The sequence below is a fragment of the Podarcis vaucheri genome (genome assembly GCF_965113315.1).
Source record: "Podarcis vaucheri genome assembly, chromosome: 1".
NCBI lineage: Eukaryota > Metazoa > Chordata > Lepidosauria > Squamata > Lacertidae > Podarcis > Podarcis vaucheri.
In genome coordinates, this window is record NC_138759.1 from 96,188,263 (window position 1) to 96,205,112 (window position 16,850).

The 16,850-nt window shown below is 42.8% G+C and overlaps 2 protein-coding genes across 5 annotated transcripts in view; one reads left to right on the plus strand and one right to left on the minus strand.

Moving 5' to 3' along the window:
• CEP70 (centrosomal protein 70) overlaps positions 1-8,580 on the plus strand; it is a 21,457-nt gene extending 12,877 nt beyond the window's left edge. For all 4 annotated transcript variants that reach the window (XM_082235462.1, XM_082235461.1, XM_082235464.1 and 1 more), the window contains exons 11-18: positions 436-507; positions 1,244-1,343; positions 1,777-1,950; positions 2,933-3,079; positions 3,622-3,790; positions 4,732-4,846; positions 7,266-7,345; positions 8,435-8,580. In XM_082235462.1, the coding sequence (XP_082091588.1) occupies positions 436-507; positions 1,244-1,343; positions 1,777-1,950; positions 2,933-3,079; positions 3,622-3,790; positions 4,732-4,846; positions 7,266-7,345; positions 8,435-8,493 (916 nt within the window). In that variant the 3' untranslated portion in view covers positions 8,494-8,580. The remainder of the gene's footprint in view (positions 1-435; positions 508-1,243; positions 1,344-1,776; positions 1,951-2,932; positions 3,080-3,621; positions 3,791-4,731; positions 4,847-7,265; positions 7,346-8,434) is intronic.
• Positions 8,581-8,641: 61 nt separating this feature from the next.
• ESYT3 (extended synaptotagmin 3) overlaps positions 8,642-16,850 on the minus strand; it is a 39,840-nt gene continuing 31,631 nt past the window's right edge. Inside the window, exons 18-23 of the mRNA XM_082235252.1 lie at positions 14,873-15,342; positions 13,553-13,651; positions 12,881-13,012; positions 10,919-11,024; positions 9,685-9,734; positions 8,642-9,405 (exon numbers count right to left, since the gene is read on the minus strand). Of these exons, the coding sequence (XP_082091378.1) occupies positions 9,357-9,405; positions 9,685-9,734; positions 10,919-11,024; positions 12,881-13,012; positions 13,553-13,651; positions 14,873-15,342 (906 nt within the window). The 3' untranslated portion in view covers positions 8,642-9,356. The remainder of the gene's footprint in view (positions 9,406-9,684; positions 9,735-10,918; positions 11,025-12,880; positions 13,013-13,552; positions 13,652-14,872; positions 15,343-16,850) is intronic.

The window sequence follows — 16,850 nt, forward strand, 5'->3', positions numbered from 1 at the left end:
TCTATTCAGAATAAATATCTTCTTGATGCAGCTTCAAATTAACTAAAAAAACAACAACAAAACATTGAAGCCACAATAACCACCATATGAAAAGTAATTGGGATTCTTCCCATTAGGTGGTTGCTGGCAGATGGCCCTGTGGGAGGTGAGAGAAATCTAGCTAGAGCTGGCTTTGAAGTTGTCTTTACTTGCCTGCCTCTCTCTACTGGATTCCTTCCCACTGGGCAGCTGTTGCCCTATGAGGGAGGTGAAAATCCACCTGAAGCAGGCTCTAAAGCAGCAAGCAATCTTCCACAAATCTGGAAAAATCCAAAATATGCAACTGTCTCCATAGATACTACTTAGTGGTTGATGAGGGAGCGTGGTATGCTTTTCTGCTCACTTTAAAAATTATGATTCTCTAGAAATGCACTGGATATTTGTTTTTCCTTTTAGACCAACTGTGCAAGAGTTAAAATTTTACAAACACCAAGTGAAGAAGCTGGAGAAGGCACTGAAGAATATCAAGTAACTAATTTCCATTAAGCATTAACAATAGACCTCTGTTTTGAAGATGGAGAAAGCAGGGGCCTTTTAGAAATAACCTTCTTCTGAAGGCAGGCAGACTTAAAAGAAAGCCAAAGAACAGAGGCACACAAGCTTTCACTGTAGTTCTAAAGATGGGCTGGTGGAAAGCAAAAGCCCTGTTGTGAACAACAGGAGCAAAAGCATGTCTCAGTACTATCCCTGGAGATTGTGGATGTGCTTGTAGACTCAATCACATGTGTGAAGTGATGGGGAAAGAATCTGAAGTTGGTGAGAACTGCAGGTTTTCCCAACAACCACTTATGCCAGTCTTCTACAGTCAGACCTCAGCTCCCAAATGCCTCCGTTTTGGAACATTTCGGCTCCTGAACGCCAAAAACCTAGAAGTAAATGCTCCAGTTTTCTAACGTTTTTCGGAAGCTGAACATCCAACGTGGCTTCCGCTTAAGTGCAGGAGGCTCTTGCAGCCAATCGGAAGCCGCGCTCGGTTGTCGAACATTTCAGAAGTGTTCCGCTTCTACACTTTTTGTGGTTGGGACAGTAATTTGTATGAAGCATTAAAACTGGGTTGAATTGTACATTTCAAACTAATTTAAATACATCTATTTCATTTTGTGTGCTGAATATTACTGAAGCAAAAGAGATTATAGAAGCATTTTTTGAAATATTTCCCCCCTTCTTGCTACAGTTCCTTTTTTCTTTTTTACCTGCAATATAGATCCCATGAGATTGATGAAGAAGAAAGCATGAAAGAAAACAGAGAATGTAAAAGTACTACAGGAGGGGTACTGCAGGAAACCTGCAGGAAATACTTGCAGGTAGGTGGGGTGCGGTTGCAGGAGCTATTAAAAATGCACTCATTTCCAAAATAAGGGTGTTTTTCCACTACTATTACGTGAATGAGTTCTGGAGTGCCTCAAGCTCACATTCATACCACCTCTCCCCTTTTGTGTCTCTGAGAAGATTTGAAGCTTTTGCTTCCAATTTTGAACTAGCTGTAGTTTTCCTTGACATTTGAACTTTGGAAACTTCAGTTTCATTTAACTGTAGCTAGAACAAACTCGGGTCAGACTTTGATTTCAGTTCTTGGTTTGTCCGCTCACTGGATATTTTAAAATACCCCCAGTCTCCTGTAAAAGCCAAGTATTCTATTGTATTTTTAATGTTAATTAGAGTGTGTATTTAGCACTGCAATAGTATCTGTCATAATTTCTGCTGTGTGGTTTTTCTGACAAATATTTAACATTAAAGGTGTTGTCCAGCATTGACGCTATCATAAGAAGCCCAAGAAGAGCTCCGTTGGTCACGCATTTGCAGCGGAAAGGGTTGCCGCAAAGCTGCCCCAAAGGGGATGAGCAGGAATGTGGATTTGAGCACCTTCCTCTTACAGTTGAGATGTGGGCTGACCAGCTAATGGCCCTAAAGGTACGGATGGTCTTTGATTTCAATCTTTCTTTCTCTAGCTAGCTAGTTCTTCAGATGTGTGCCTTGTGCATTTTCCAGAGATAATAGTGTTCAACTTAATTTCAAACTAATTATCCTGATAAGCTGCCACCTTCTTCTGAGAGGAGCAAAAGAGAGGAATGTCAGCCTTTTCATTTTTAACAAAATGTCATTGAAGATTTGTGTGTTGTTTAATATATTATTTGCTCCTTTTAAAATTCACAGTACAAACACAGTGAGCTCTGACTATTAAATAGAAATTGCACATGCTCATATTCTGGCCATTCGAGTTACTCCTGATAGTTTTCATGAGAGTTAAAATCCTTCTAGCTGCCATTTCTCCTTTGGGAAGAACATACTAATAGCTCTCTGTTTTCAGCTACAGGATAAATGGCTTTGGAGGAAATTTTAATTAGAAGAATGGTACTTTGGGGAGGTCAGATATCTCCCTGTACTCCCCCAGCCCGGTAGTCCTAATCTGATCTCCATCTGCTCAAGCAGCTGCTTTTTTACTTTTAGAACAAAAAAAATGTGATTCTGATTTGGATGTCTCACACAAAACACAAGGATCACTTTCAGACAGGCAGAGCAATCCGAACCTCCCTTATGCTGGACTGGGTGGGGACTGGATTAAGTAGAGGGGTTGCTCTACCCAGCTGCCCTGGCAAATATCACCAGTGCCAACTTCCACTTGCTGGTGGGTTCCCTGCTGGCAAGATCCAGCAAAAAGCCCCAAAACACAGTGCTCTGGTAGTGGGGCTACGCCAGCCCTGAATCGGCTGGATCCCAGGCAGTTCACCCAATGGTGTCAGGTCTGGTCATCTTGTCCCCCACCTTCTGAACTGCAGGGCAGGAACTCCACAAAGCCTCACAAGCGAGAGAGGGGAGTGTGGATTGTGCACAAATATGTTAAGTAAAGCAGGAACTGTGATGGCTTCTAATAATAATGTCTTGCTCTTTCAAGACTTTGCATAGGTCCCTGAAAAAATTGTTTCTACAACTAGTGCCTTGGTGTATGGTCACAGTGCAGGATAACAGTGAATATATTAGAGTTGAAGACCTTCAGCTCATGGTAGATGAAATCTCCGAAGAAGTAGTAAATAAAGAAAAGGTAATTTTGTTCCAGAGTTATGTCTTTTCAAAGTTCTAGTATGAAATTCATTTATTTGCATGTGCTAGTATCGAGCCCTGTATTTATTTTATTTTACAATTATTAATATGCCGCCTTTCGTTGTGAAAGATAGCAAGGCATTTTCAAAATAAAACCAAGAAAATAGAAATCACAACTTCCAGAGTTCAGGAAAGATGGTACTATTAAAAAAAAAATCTGGTACAAATATTCATATAAGATATAGGACACACTTCCATTAATGCAGTAGAAAATTTGGGTCCTCATTGAATTTTGCTTCAAAGAATCATTTTGGCTGTGTTAGGTTTTTTTAATTACTGCAGTCTTGATTCTGCTTATACTTATAAAAACCAACCAATTAATTCCTTTAAAGTCTTATAAAACTCCTTGCACTAGTGTAACTGTTTAGTTAGATAAGGCGTCTATGTTTTGAGGAAGACATCTTCAATATTTCTGTATGCATCCTCAGCCAAGACTTAAAACTACTTCATCCTCCGCCCCCCTTTTTGTCTTGCATCCTACAGAGAAGTTGTGTGCCTTCACAAGAAGCTTTGTATGCAATGGTGTCTCACTTTCAAAAGCTCTTTGATGTGAAATCTCTTAATGGAATTTATCCTCGCATGAATGAAGTTTATACAAAACTTGGCGAAATGATCAATGCTATGAGAAACCTCTGTGATCTTTTAGAATTAGGTATGGATAATCTTTCCCTTCCTCCAATGTGCATCCCTCAGCTTGGGATGCAATAATAATAATAAATGCAGGGTGCCATAATAATTGCTAAAACATAATTTCAAATAAATACGATTTAGAATCCCAGATTTTCTGGGTTTTGTTGTTTTTGTTTTGGGTAGTGGTGGGAAATGATTTCCATGTCTAAAATATGGACTTTGCAAAAGACCATTGAAAGTCAGCCTCATACTTTTTAGACCTGCTTTAGATTGATTTTTTTTTAAACTCCCTAACTTAACATGTTTCTCATAATGTAGTCACTACCCTAATGATTATGTAAAAATGTTGCTTCCATCCTCCCAGTTACAAGGTATTCTATGCTGTTTTGCAGGACCATAAGTTATACTTGATATGATATGATATTTTAATTTATGGTTTTCTCTTTTAAAAAAGTGTGCATTTGTGATTAGAACTGGTGCACTAGGTGATTGCCAAATAGAACACACTGCATTTTGCTTACTTCAGAAAATCCTTAAATACCACTATAATTATAATCAACTTTTTTGTTATAATGTATTGTCTCTTAATTTCACTGTGTCTCTAGCTCTTAAACAATGTGTCTTTTTATCTTAAAGACAATTTGCTCTTGTTTGCTTGGGACATCTACCTTGATATGTATCATTGATCGTCAGGATCAAGAAGAGTATTGTCTGGCTTCTGTGTGGGTGTCTGTTGTACTTTCCCAGATCTGCTCTTTGTGTTCAGTATCTCACAAAGCTTGGTTCTTCCCTCCTGTCCCCCGGTATCCTTATCATGATTGCTTTTAAAAACAATCTGTATCAGGAATGGAACCTTGAGGATCATTCCACATTTAGTGTGGGTATTTGTGTTGGCAGTCACTTCCAGTGAGATTGCTCCTTGGTTTGTGTGTGATGTTCTTGAAATGGATGTTTTCTTCCCAGATACTTCTGCCCCACCCAGTGTCCTGGTCAACAGGGTTGGAAAGCTATGCAGTCTGATTAATGAGAATGTGTCCCAGCAGGTTGAGCAGCTGCTGGGCACCCCTGACATCCAAAGGTATGCAAGCCCTTGATAAATCATAGTAGTAACTCTTGAATGATACATTTAGATCCATATTGCTGTAGTCAATCTCAGTATTTCATTCAATAGATCGGCTCTCAAAACCCGTAACGTCCTTTTGAACCCTCTGGAATAACCCCTCAGGCTTAGTGGTTTGGAAGACTAAGTGCATGTAACTAAAACGACACTTCTTTATTCTGTTTGCTTCTACCTCTGCTTTCCTTGTGTCAGTTTCTGTATTGTGAGCCCAGCAGGTCCTGGTAAGGCACCATTTACCTGGATGGTGGTACCCAATAGTTGGCTATTCTAAGAAAGTATTTTATTGGTCATCTCCATGCAGCTATGGTGCAACCCATTCTGGGTGGAATCAGGCTTTGGCAAGTCTTCCGCTGCTGTGTCAAATGACCTTTGTCAATCTGGTGCTCCATGTTGGCTGGGGCTGATGGGCGTTTTAGTCTACTGTACCATGCTGGCAAAGGCTACTGTAGAAGACCCTCACAGCCTTTTTACACAAGCCCTGCTTTTGCAGTTAAATAAGGTAGAGGGACCCCTGACAATTAAGTCCAGTCACAAACAACTCTGGGGTGGCGGCGCTCATCTCGCTTTACTGGCCGAGGGCACCGGCGTTTGTCTGCAGACAGTTTTTCTGGGTCATGTGGCCAGCGTGACTAGGCCGCTTCAGGCAAAACCAGAGCAGCGCACGGAAACGCCGTTTACCTTCCCACCGGAGAGGTACCTATTTATCTACTTGCACTTGGTGTGCTTTTGAACTGCTAGGTTGGCAGGAGCTGGGACCGAGCAACAAGAGCTCACGCCGTTGCGGGGATTCGAACCACGACCTTCCAATCAGCAAGCCCAAGAGGCACAGTGGTTTAACCCACAGCAACACCCTGTGGCAATTGAGGAAGTACATATATAGTGACATCATAAAAGTAGTTATAGATCATTCTATAATGGGACCTCATTTAATCTAATCCTAGGACTAAGAATCATGTTTAGGGGTTTTCTTTGGGGTGGGGGTGGGGAAGCACTGTGACCCTCTCAATAGAATAGCTGCAATGATAGATGATCTCAAGCTTCATCGATGAGTGATATTATTTCTGTTACCTTTTGATTTGTAATCTGAAGTTAATACAGTGGTACCCCGCAAGACGAATGCCTCGCAAGACGGAAAACCCGCAAGACGAAAGGGTTTTCTGTTTTGGAGGCGCTTCGCAAGACGAATTTCCCTATGGGCTTGCTTCGCAAGACGAAAGCCCATAGGGAAATCTCCGGGGACCTGTTTTAAATTGCTGGCGGTCGGGAGCAAAGACTTTCGCCCACAGCCGGCCTTCTGAAGAGGTCCTGGACCTCTTCTGAAGGCCGGCAGGGGGCAAAAGTCTTTGCTCCCCCCCCCCCCGTCTGCCTTCCCAGGAGAGCGGAGACTTCTCCGCTGCCCTGGGCGATCTTAAAATGCTGGCGGGCGGGAGCGAAGCGTTCGCTGCCGACCCCCAGCATTTTAAAATCTCCCCGGGACAGCAGAGAAGCAGCCCCCTGCAACCCTCTCCTGGCTGGAGAGGTGACGTGCGCCTATGGCAGGAGCCTCCATAAGCTCTCGTCACCTCTCCAGCTGGGAGAGGGCGCGCGGGGCTAAAGCAGCCCCCTGCGACCCTCCCCCGGCTGGAGAGGTGACGCGCGCCTATGACAGGAGCCTCCATAGGCGCGGGTCACCTCTCCAGCTGGGAGAGGGTGCGCGGGGCTAAAGCAGCCCCCTGCGACCCTCTCCTGGCTGGAGAGGTGACGCGCGCCTATGGCAGGAGCCCGCCAGCATTTTAAAATCTCCCCGGGACAGCATAGACTTCTCTGCTGTCCCGGGGAGATTTTAAAATGCTGGGGGTCGGCAGCGAAGCGTTCGCTCCCGACCCCCAGCATTTTAAAAGACATCCTATTATTGCTGACTACCCTATTTAAAAAGGAGAGAGAAGCAGTGCACAGCTTTGGTATTGTTTGTTTTCTTAGAGGCTAGAGAAGTGTTCTCATGTTTCAGCAGTAGTGCAAGGCAGCAGTTCAGCGCCTACACTCCTAGCTGCCAAAGAGACAAATAGCATAGCTCTGCCAATTTACACTATTCGAATTGCTGGCTACATGTAGCCATATACCCCACAGAGTAATTGCAAGAGAAGAGAACCATATTTGGCCCCAGTTTCAAGGTAAAACACATCTATAAGCAGAGATGTAGCCTGAAGTAAAAGTGTGAGTATTGTGTTAGAAACATCTAGGTGACCCTAGATGTATCTTATCAAGGATAATTCTTATAAGGAGTATTTTGAAACTTGGAATATGGAGAGCTGGGAGGAAGGAAGCACAGATTTCAATGTGTTAGTTTTTGAAATGAAAACTGCAGGAAAATGAATGTGGCACAATTGATTTTTTTCAGCATTGTCGACGAGTTAAAAGAACATGATAACTTCTTCCAAGCATTTAAAGGTCTTATTGAAGACTTGCTTCATGTCCTAGGTAAGTGCTTTCTGCAACTTTCATCTTCCTGGTTCCCCAGAATCAGAACAGATGTAGGCAGGCATTCTGTTATTTCTTATCTATACTAATAGGAAGTGCTTGATGGAATGTTTCTCTGCTGTGTTTTCTGGTTCCTCAATCACTACTCTCGTCTATCTTTAGGCATGCGTACAGGTATTCCTATACCTGCAAATGTACATTTTACCCCCCCCTAAAGCGTACATGAGCATGCTTACTAGCTCCTTAGTTGTCAAGTTTCCCAGTATGCAAAATTTAGGACTTTGCCTTTTGAGAGGGAGACAAAATCATTTCCCATTTTTAATCCTAAAGTCTTGCACAAGACCTCAGTATTTATTTTTTTAAAACACCCAAGCCCCATTTATGTAGTGCTATTATAGTCTATTGTATCCCCCCCCCCCTCTTATTTTTACTAGAATGGAGATCTCCATATCCTCTTTTGAAATAGACAGGCCTTTGGTCAGGGCGCAGCCTGACTCCCTCCTCTGGCAACCTGCACAGAATTTTGCTTAATTGGTTGCCATCAATTTGATTTAATTAATTTTTATAATGAAATATTTTTAGATTGTGTGATTTGACTGATTATTTGATTGTTGTTAGCCGCCCTGAGCCCGGCATATAAATAAAATTTATTATTATTATTATTATTAACATTTGGGTTGCTGAAAACAAAATGGCTAGGTACTTATTTGGCTGAGGTGCGAACAAAAGTAGGGGCAAGGCAATAGATCACTCACCAAAACACAAGAAGTGACAAACCACCCACTGAAAAACTGCTGTAAGGAACATCCATGTCATCAGTAGCTGGGTTTATACAACAATTTTATACTTAAATTTTATATTAAGTGGGCTGGGGAAGCAGGCTGGCATTTTGATGCCACAATAAACTCCTGTTGGGAAGTGCCTCTTGCCAGACATGTTACTAGCTAGGAGACCTCAGCCTTATCCAGCTATACAGCCTGCCCTTTCTGAGGAGACACAGCCAAAGTTTTTTACTTTGCACAAAGTCATTGTAATCTAGATTTGCACTGTAATAAGTACTACATATAACAATCACTTTTCTCATTTCAGAGGTCAGAAATCTGACAGATATAGTACCTGCTGTGCAGAAGCTGAAATGGAAAGCCTGATGATTATGTAAGCCATGTCTCAACTTAATATTTACCTACCTCTCTGTGTGTGTATAGCTGTTGAATAAAAGGTTTTAACTACTGAAATTTTGATATTCACACATAATGGTCCAAGAGATTTTTCTCTCTCCAAAAAGTCACAATACCACAGCGTTTAAGTTTCTTTATTAAAATCAGTTTTGTACTCAGTTTAATTTCAGAAAACGCATGCATCTTTGGCATAATAAATATAATTTAAGATTGTAGGGGTTCAGAATGCACTTTGGTTGTGAACCAGAAGACTGTAGCTGCAAAACAGTTTTCCAGTCATCCCTGCACTGGCTAAAAAAAAAGCTGGCACTGAAGTAAGAGTCATCACACACATACCCCCTGCTGCCTCCATCTCAGGAAGAGGGTGGAGGGCAAATAGTGACATATTCTTATCAAAACAGTATATAATCAGTGTGAAAGTTTTATATAGCCCTCTGTTATTACGGAAGGTTCCTGAGATCTCTGCTTCTCAAATATACTCAGAGGTACCACCTGTTTCATTCAGCAGTTGCCCCTCTGCTAGAGCTCCAGGTGAGGTGTGCTAGCACTGTACTGCACTACAAGCTGGAAGCATTTCCTAGACTGAAGACCCAGTGCATGCCACAGGCATGCATAGGAATGTTCATTTTAATTGTGTAATATTGCCAGCAGTACTGCCATTGCAAGTGACTGCAGAACTATTGCCAAAACAGTGCATCTTGAATAAATATTTTATAGACGTGTATTAAACAATGTGATGAAGATAAATAAAAAATTACAAAGCTATTTTGTAATTAAAAAGTTCAAAATATACATATGTACACTTGCTTCAGCTATTCATCAGGCAACAAGTATCAACTTTGGGGCTGCTGTCCAGGCTGTCCATTTCTTGTCAGCTGATACCTACAGAAGAACGAACAAAATTGCATTACAAAAATTGCTGGACAGACACTCCCCCCCAACGCCACCACTTTTTGAAGCTGATTTTTCTAGTAAGGTTAGACTAGAGGTGATCCCTCTTAGGAAAAAGTTTTGTTCTAAAAACAACAGCAATCCATAACAATTGTAGGCACTGTTCAGGCATTGAAACTACCACATATATTAGGGCATCAAAAGGTTATAACTAAAACCTATATAACTTTTTTTTTGTTATGTTCTTATAAGCTGTAAATGTAAACATACCATTGGGAGAAGCCCCTGACCAAGTCTTCCTTTGACAAGTCAATCAGCACCTTCAAAACAAACAAATTAAAAATTAAGAGATATTTCAAATAACTTGCTTGAATATTTTCATTAACTGTCTGAATTACAGATAAATGGTTCAAAAATAAGTAGGGATGATTACCAGGCATAGAACCTGCAAGCAAGTTTTTATTGAGTTATAACCATCCTTGGAATGCAGGGGTGCTCTTTAATGCAGAGAGGATGTTGTGACAGCACCAGAATTTTGAATATAGCAGCAAATGCTTGATTAGTTGGGTACAGGAGATTTCTCTCCTAAGAACGCAGTAGAAGATGTGAGAAAGGGGGTATCATGGCACAACTGGAAGCACCGTATTTTTCGCACCATAGGGCGCACCGGACCATAGGGCGCACCCAGTTTTTAGGGGGGGAAATCAAGAAAAAAATCTTCCCCCCCCAGCCCCAAAGAGCAGCGTACAGGGTGCGCACAACCTCTCCCTGCTGGAGGGGTTGCGCGCAGCTATGGAGCAAGCCAAGTTTTGGCTTCCCCTTTAGCTCCATGCAGCCTCTCCTTGCCGGGAGATGCTGCACAGGGCTAAAGAAGCCATAGCCCCGTGCAGCCTCTCCTTGCGGAGGGGTTGCGCGCAGCTATGGAAGAAGGCAAGGCAGCGAGTGGGATGGATCCCGCTCGCTGTTTTGCCTTCCCCTTTAGCCCCGCGCAGCGTCTCCTTGCTGGGAGACGCTGCGCAGGGCTTTCCTGGCTTCTCTGGGAGGTGGGGGTATTCCCCCACCTCCCGCAAAACCGGCAGAAGCCACGCGCACTTTAAAAGGGCTGCACGGCTTCTCCTGGCTTTCCTGGGAGGTGGGGGGATTCCCTCACCTCTCACAAAAGCCTGCAGAAGCCGTGAGCTCTTTAAAGGGGCTGCGTGGCTTCTCCTGGCTTTTCTGGGAGGTGGGAGAAGGGACTGATGCGGCCAGTCAGTCCCTTCTCCCTCCTGGGGAAAAGCCCGCAAGAGCGCACGGAGCTTGTGTGCGGCTCTTGGGGGCTTTTCCCGTCTGCCTCCCCCCCTGCATTCGCTCCATAGGACGCACACACATTTTCCCTTGCTTTTTAGGAGGGAAAAAGTGCGTCCTATGGTGCGAAAAATACGGTATATTTAATCTTTCTGCCATGCAATCAATTTCACCAGCTTATTTGCCCTCGTGGTCTTAACTTTTGAAAGCAGTGCCATACCTTTCCAAGCTCCTTCCTTTCATGTGAAATAAATCGCCGTCTGTTTTTTACTGCAATGTCTAAGGCTCGTTTCTTGATGTCTTCCAGAGTGTCAAAAAATTCAAACCTAGAAGTAGAGACAGGAAATGCGTATATGCTGAATAGGCACGGAACACAATACGACAAAGAGGTTAAAGCTTTGCAAATTAATTGAAATAAAAAAATTCCTTCCAGTAGCACCTTAAAGACCAACTAAGTTAGTTCTTGGTATGAGCTTTCGTGTGCATGCACACTTCTTCAGATACTGTATCTGAGAAGTGTGCATGCACATGAAAGCTCATACCAAGAACTAACTTAGTTGGTCTTTAAGGTGCTACTGGAAGAAATTAATTGAAAACATTGCTTCTGATAAGCAAGACATTCTTAGCCTCCAAATGTTTGCATCATTGAGATTAGATGAATGAATGAGACAGTTTGACCACACAATCAAGTGGTATATAAATTTTACGAAAAACTAAATAACTATTTCCCTTACTGGTCTTTGCACAGTGGGAGTCATGATTTTTAAAAATAGATAACAATTACAAAAGCATTATGTTTTCTGAAGCCCAGGTTGATCTGAAACCACCTTCATCCTCTGTTTCAGAGACCACACTTAGGGGGTATGGTACTAGAATCTCAGATTTCCACTTTTTACCCACAAACTGAAACATTAAGACCGTGTGTGTGTGTGTGTGTGTGTGTATGTGTATACACTGCAGGCCAGTTCTACCTTTGACCCTTCTAGGCACTCCATTTCAGAGGCACTCAGTGATCTGATGGAAGTGGACCATCTCCTTGTTACCTCTAAACCAGGTGTGCAGAACCTATGGCTTTTCATTTGCTTGACTCCCAAGGCCCATTAGTCCCAGGCAGCATGGTCAGGGGTGATGGGAAATGTAGTTTAGCAACAGCTGGAGGGCTAAAGGTTCCCCATCCCAACTCTAGACAGATGACCTTTTCCTGCTAAGTGTGCTGTAATCTCATGTTCAGAACTGAAGATACCCAGCTGCTCAGGGGCCATGGACATAGCTCAGTCTGCACAGTGACAGTCTTCTGACAAAAGCCTAAGGCAGATCAATTTATCCTCTGCTTTCAGCACACGTTGCTTACCCATTAAGCATTCAGGATCATGAAAGCAAGCCTTTCTCTGAAGAGGGAATCTGATATACAGAGGAGGGTTCATATTTTCTCTGTTCGAGCTGAGCAGCCTTGCTTTAATATTAAATGACAGAGGTCATTTGGTTTGGATCCTAATGAGGTTTCCACTTGTAGGAATGTTTTTAAATGATACAGTTTTAATTGTGTGCAGGATAGAAATACATTTTTCAGATTCTTTGTGCTCCCTCGCAGATCTGCTCTGGAGGGTTAAAGGGGATCCCTCTAGAGCAGCAGGAGAGGGAGCTGGGAGAAATAAAATTTGCCTTATTCCTGAAATAATCCTCTGCTGAATCCCAGTCCTGCCCATGAATGAAAGTAGCCCTTCTGTTCACAGATGGCTAGCTGGGATCCAAGCCAGGGTCAGATTAATGTTCACTTAAAAATAGTGATGTGCAGGATTTTGGAGGCGTGCTACTCCTCTTTGCATGTAAAGAAACAAAATAACAAAATTCTGGTTATTTCAGATACTGTATACACAGGTTCTATATACCACATCAGAAGATCTACAAAATTTTTAAAGCACCTTCCTATAACAGATGTAACAAAAGCTTCGAAAAAGTGAGCAAAACCAAAGAGGGAAACAAGATATAAGAAACTGCTCTTCTCTTACAACATTTTCACCCAAATGATGACAGACTGCCACATCCAGTTCTCCCAGTAAAGGCATAGCTTTAGCCAATGACATATTTAAAGGCTTGGGTGCAACTGCACATTTCTGGCAAATAAATAGCAGGTAAAACACACAGGGTCTTGACAAGAAAATTCCTTCCAGGTTTTACTTACTTTTCATCGTAGTGAGGATTCAGAGTTCTTTTCTTGACGGTAGTTCTTCTTCGCATTACCCATCTTTTGTCTGGGAGTAAGTAGATGCGGACATAGGGATGTGCTCCTTGCTGAGAGCAGGGCGTTAAATTCCTTTTGGGAAATGAGATACCATCCTTAGGATTAACAGGTGGAAAAAATACTTATCTATGGTGTGTTAGGATTGTGCGTATGGGTGTGCCCACACTTGTTTTTCTTGCATCTGAAGAAGTTGTAAGAAAAGCAGATTAAGAAGTATGAGGAATCTGTGCCTCCCAAGCTTTTCTGTAGATAGGGCTGCTGCTAATACAGTGCTTGAAGCCAGGCAGTTATTGGGCACAGCCAGGCTTGTCACTTCAGTACAAAGCATGCGGTCTACAATAAAGACCCATTACCAAATGAAGTGGCTGGACCTGGGCGGGAGGGACGGGGACAATGGGTGGCAGACTGGTAAGACAGCCAGCAAGACCATGTTCGTAGCTGCATGTGATCCACTCCGTATTAGAAGGATGTAACAGGATGTTTGAAAATGTGAGCACACCTATGTAGCACATCCTGGTTGTGTCTACAGCAGAAAATTGTGCATACCAAAAATCAAGCCCTAAACAATATCAATCACAGAAGACAAAGAGAAACAGCTCTCTCAGGGGTTACCTGCATGCATTGACCAGCACGATAAGAGACTGCCGTAGGGATGCATAGCGCACAGTGAGGTGAATCTCTCCCAGGGGCATTCCATCATAAAGTGTCCCACTGCAAGATAATGAATTACATTTAAACAAACAAACAAACAAAACCTCCTCCAGGAGCTGAACACATGCTGCGTAACTAAGATCCCTACTAACTCACACTAGTATATCTCATCCCCATAAGCTAAACCAACTGTAAGCCATTCCCAAGAGAAGGAATTCTCTGTGCCAAGGAAAGATGTATTTGATTCCAGCATCTCTTGGCCCTCTCGGGGGTCCCTTTCACCTTGAGGTGTGTTCTGAAAACTATTCAAATCAGAAAAAACTGTCACAGTAGTATAGATGCTAAACATGAAGTACAAAGAGCCTTCCATCAAAGAGACCTGGAATCCCAGCAGAAAGTAGAAGGTAGGTCAGCTGCCCAGGAGCAGCTACAGGCATCTAACCTGAGGGCTGTGACTTTATTTCTATGGGGTCTGTGTGCCGACTGCTAGCCTTTCCAAGCCCTTTAGGGCTTGCCCACACTTTTGCTTGCCCTGTGCCTAGAAAGCATGGTCTGAGAGGTTTTCCATTTGTTCTGCCACTTTCCCCAGGAAAACCCGCTCTTTACTGTGGAATCGGAGCAAATGTCGATTTGCGAAAAACCCAACTGATGTTTAATCCAATTCCGCAGGAAAGAGTTGGTTTCTCCCAGGGAAAGTGGTGAGACAAGTGGAAGTGCATCCCTTCCTTTCCTGCTGCACTTCACTGAACTTATAACACATGTTGTGTTGCTCTGATCTAAATGCATATCCTGAGAAATAAAAGCCCCCCACAGATTTTGGGTGATTACAGAGGGAATTCTAATTAGGTCACTGAAGTATTGAAGATAGGTCATTAGAGACAAGTTTTTGTTTTTGTTATTTCTTTAACTTCCTGGATTTTCCTGGGAATGGGCTGACATTCTGACAATGTTGTGGGTGCTGCAAAAGTTTTGCATGAGGTACCCCAGTGTCACAAACACACCTTTATCTTGGAACATGCTTAGGGAATCCTACACAGGATTACCTTGAAGGTAATGCAAGTCTCAAAACAAAGGAACACCACCCTCTAAAAACAAGCTAACCTGCCTTAAGGAGTTTCTCTTACCCCTTTCTCAATACCATGAACAACAGGAAATAGCCACAGTAATGCTAGCTTAGAAGATTAACATCTGCAAGTGGGTCTTTTATTTTCCAAATGTGTGCAGAAAAAGTGTACAGCTCATGCTCAGTTTAGGCAAAAATTCACACCGAGGCAGACTTACTTATTGAGATCCAGATTGCTGCAGGTTACATCAAAGTTTGAAGCGGATATTGAGCCCAGAGATGCAATGCTGGGGGCAACCTGGAGTCTCTGCAGGGCTGGCAGCATACGGCGTGATGGGATGGTCTGCGCAGGTGTCAAGGATTTGGGGCGCAAGCCGCCTGTGCCGGCTTGCTCATTAATTCCAGCCACTGCTTCTATCACAATAGGCCCTGCCAATTTCTCATTTACATTAAGGTTAGCATTGCTCTCGTGTTGGTCACCTTGGGGGTCAGGCAGGCCTAAGTCGCTGCTCCTCTCCTGGGGTGCTTTGGGCACTTCTACTTTTGGTGGAGGAGGAGGAGGAGGAGGAGGCGGTGGTGGCGGAGGCGGCAAATGTGTCTTGCCTTTGGGTTCGTCCTGCTCGGTGGCAGGGATGGGACCTTGCCCAGTATAGGTACTTTCTGGATCACGCTGCTGTATGTCCAAAGCCTGAAAAGAAAATGGGGGGAAAGAAAGAGTAAACAACATGGTCATACCCAACATTAAGAGGCACTGAACAAGGAAGTAGAGTTTTGTCAACTTGATCTGCCATTCTTCTCTGGTAGGGACTTTATCTTCAGATCAAGTTGATGGATTATGCCCAAATGGCTAAAATGACCAGAAGAATCAGGAATCAGGAAGACCAAAACTTTAATAATGAATGGGGGAAATTTACAACTTATCTTAAAAATCATTGTAAACGGTTAAAATTGTTAGTAGGATTGGAATATCACTTGTCGTTTAATGGTGAATTTTGGACACAATGGAGAGGTAAAAGATTTGGATTATCATAAAAGATGCAGGAGGAAATGATTAAGAATAGACCCACAAAGGGGAGGAGAGAAGTCCAAGAGATTCCTTGGAATCTTGTTTTTATGTTGTATGTTGGATATATGACTGTAAATTTTTAATCTGAAAAAGCAAATAAATTAAAAATTAAAAAAGGAAGTAGTTTTGTCTTCCAGTAACAAAGGATACTTCTAAAGTGCTCCAAATTCACAGTGGGAAAAGTTCGGTCTCTCTCTCTCTCTCTCTCTCTCTCTCTCTCTCTCTCATGCACATATATGCATTTTTCTCTCTCTATTAGTTGCATGAGACAAGGAGGAGGAGCTTGCCCTCTGGAATGAGCCTAGAAATCAGGAAAACTAGGGGCATGACCCTAACCGTAAAATATGTAGGAACAGCAAATATTCTCTTGTTAGGTACGAAGGAGAGAACATTTTAAACATTTCCTTAATGCCACAGAGTGTGTGCAGTTAAAACAGATGCACAATTGGACCGCAGGTGTTTTAAGTGCTGTTGCCTTTCAAGTCAATTCCCCAGTTGCTGATCTGTCTTGGGGAAGAATACAAAGCATCCATCTGCATCAGAGCACGGCATGTGCTTGAGATCATTATTTTGAAAATTGAAGGGAACTCTGTTCTAAACCACCTGGGTGCTTTTGGAAATCCTCATATCCCATCCCATTTGTAGAACATGGAAAACAAAGTAGGTAAGTACTAATTGTGGTTGAATTCAAGGTAAGACATTATCATGCTTTTTACTGAAATGCTCCAGCCACTCCTAACCAAGCAGCTTTTTAGGCTTTTATTTTGCTTTGGCCATAATATTAATCCCCACCTCCTATTATTATTATTTGGCCTTTGGAAATAATAAATTTAAGCCAGGCATGTGGTACCCATGACACGCTTGACCTTGGCAGTGGTGGCTAGTGTCCTTTGGGACTGACAGGGCAGGAAGCTGAATAGTAGCCAGAGCCAATGACAAGCAGAGACAACTAATGCTAGCCTTGCCCCCATCTTCTTCCTTGCTGAATTGTACAAGGGCAGCACAGAGACTAGTGAGGACTGGTCTGAGGCTGCGTACACACTATACCTTTAAAGAACGTTCTTTCCCTCAAAGAATTCTGGGCACTGTAGTTTGTTAAGGGTGACTGGGAACTGTAACTCTGTGATGGG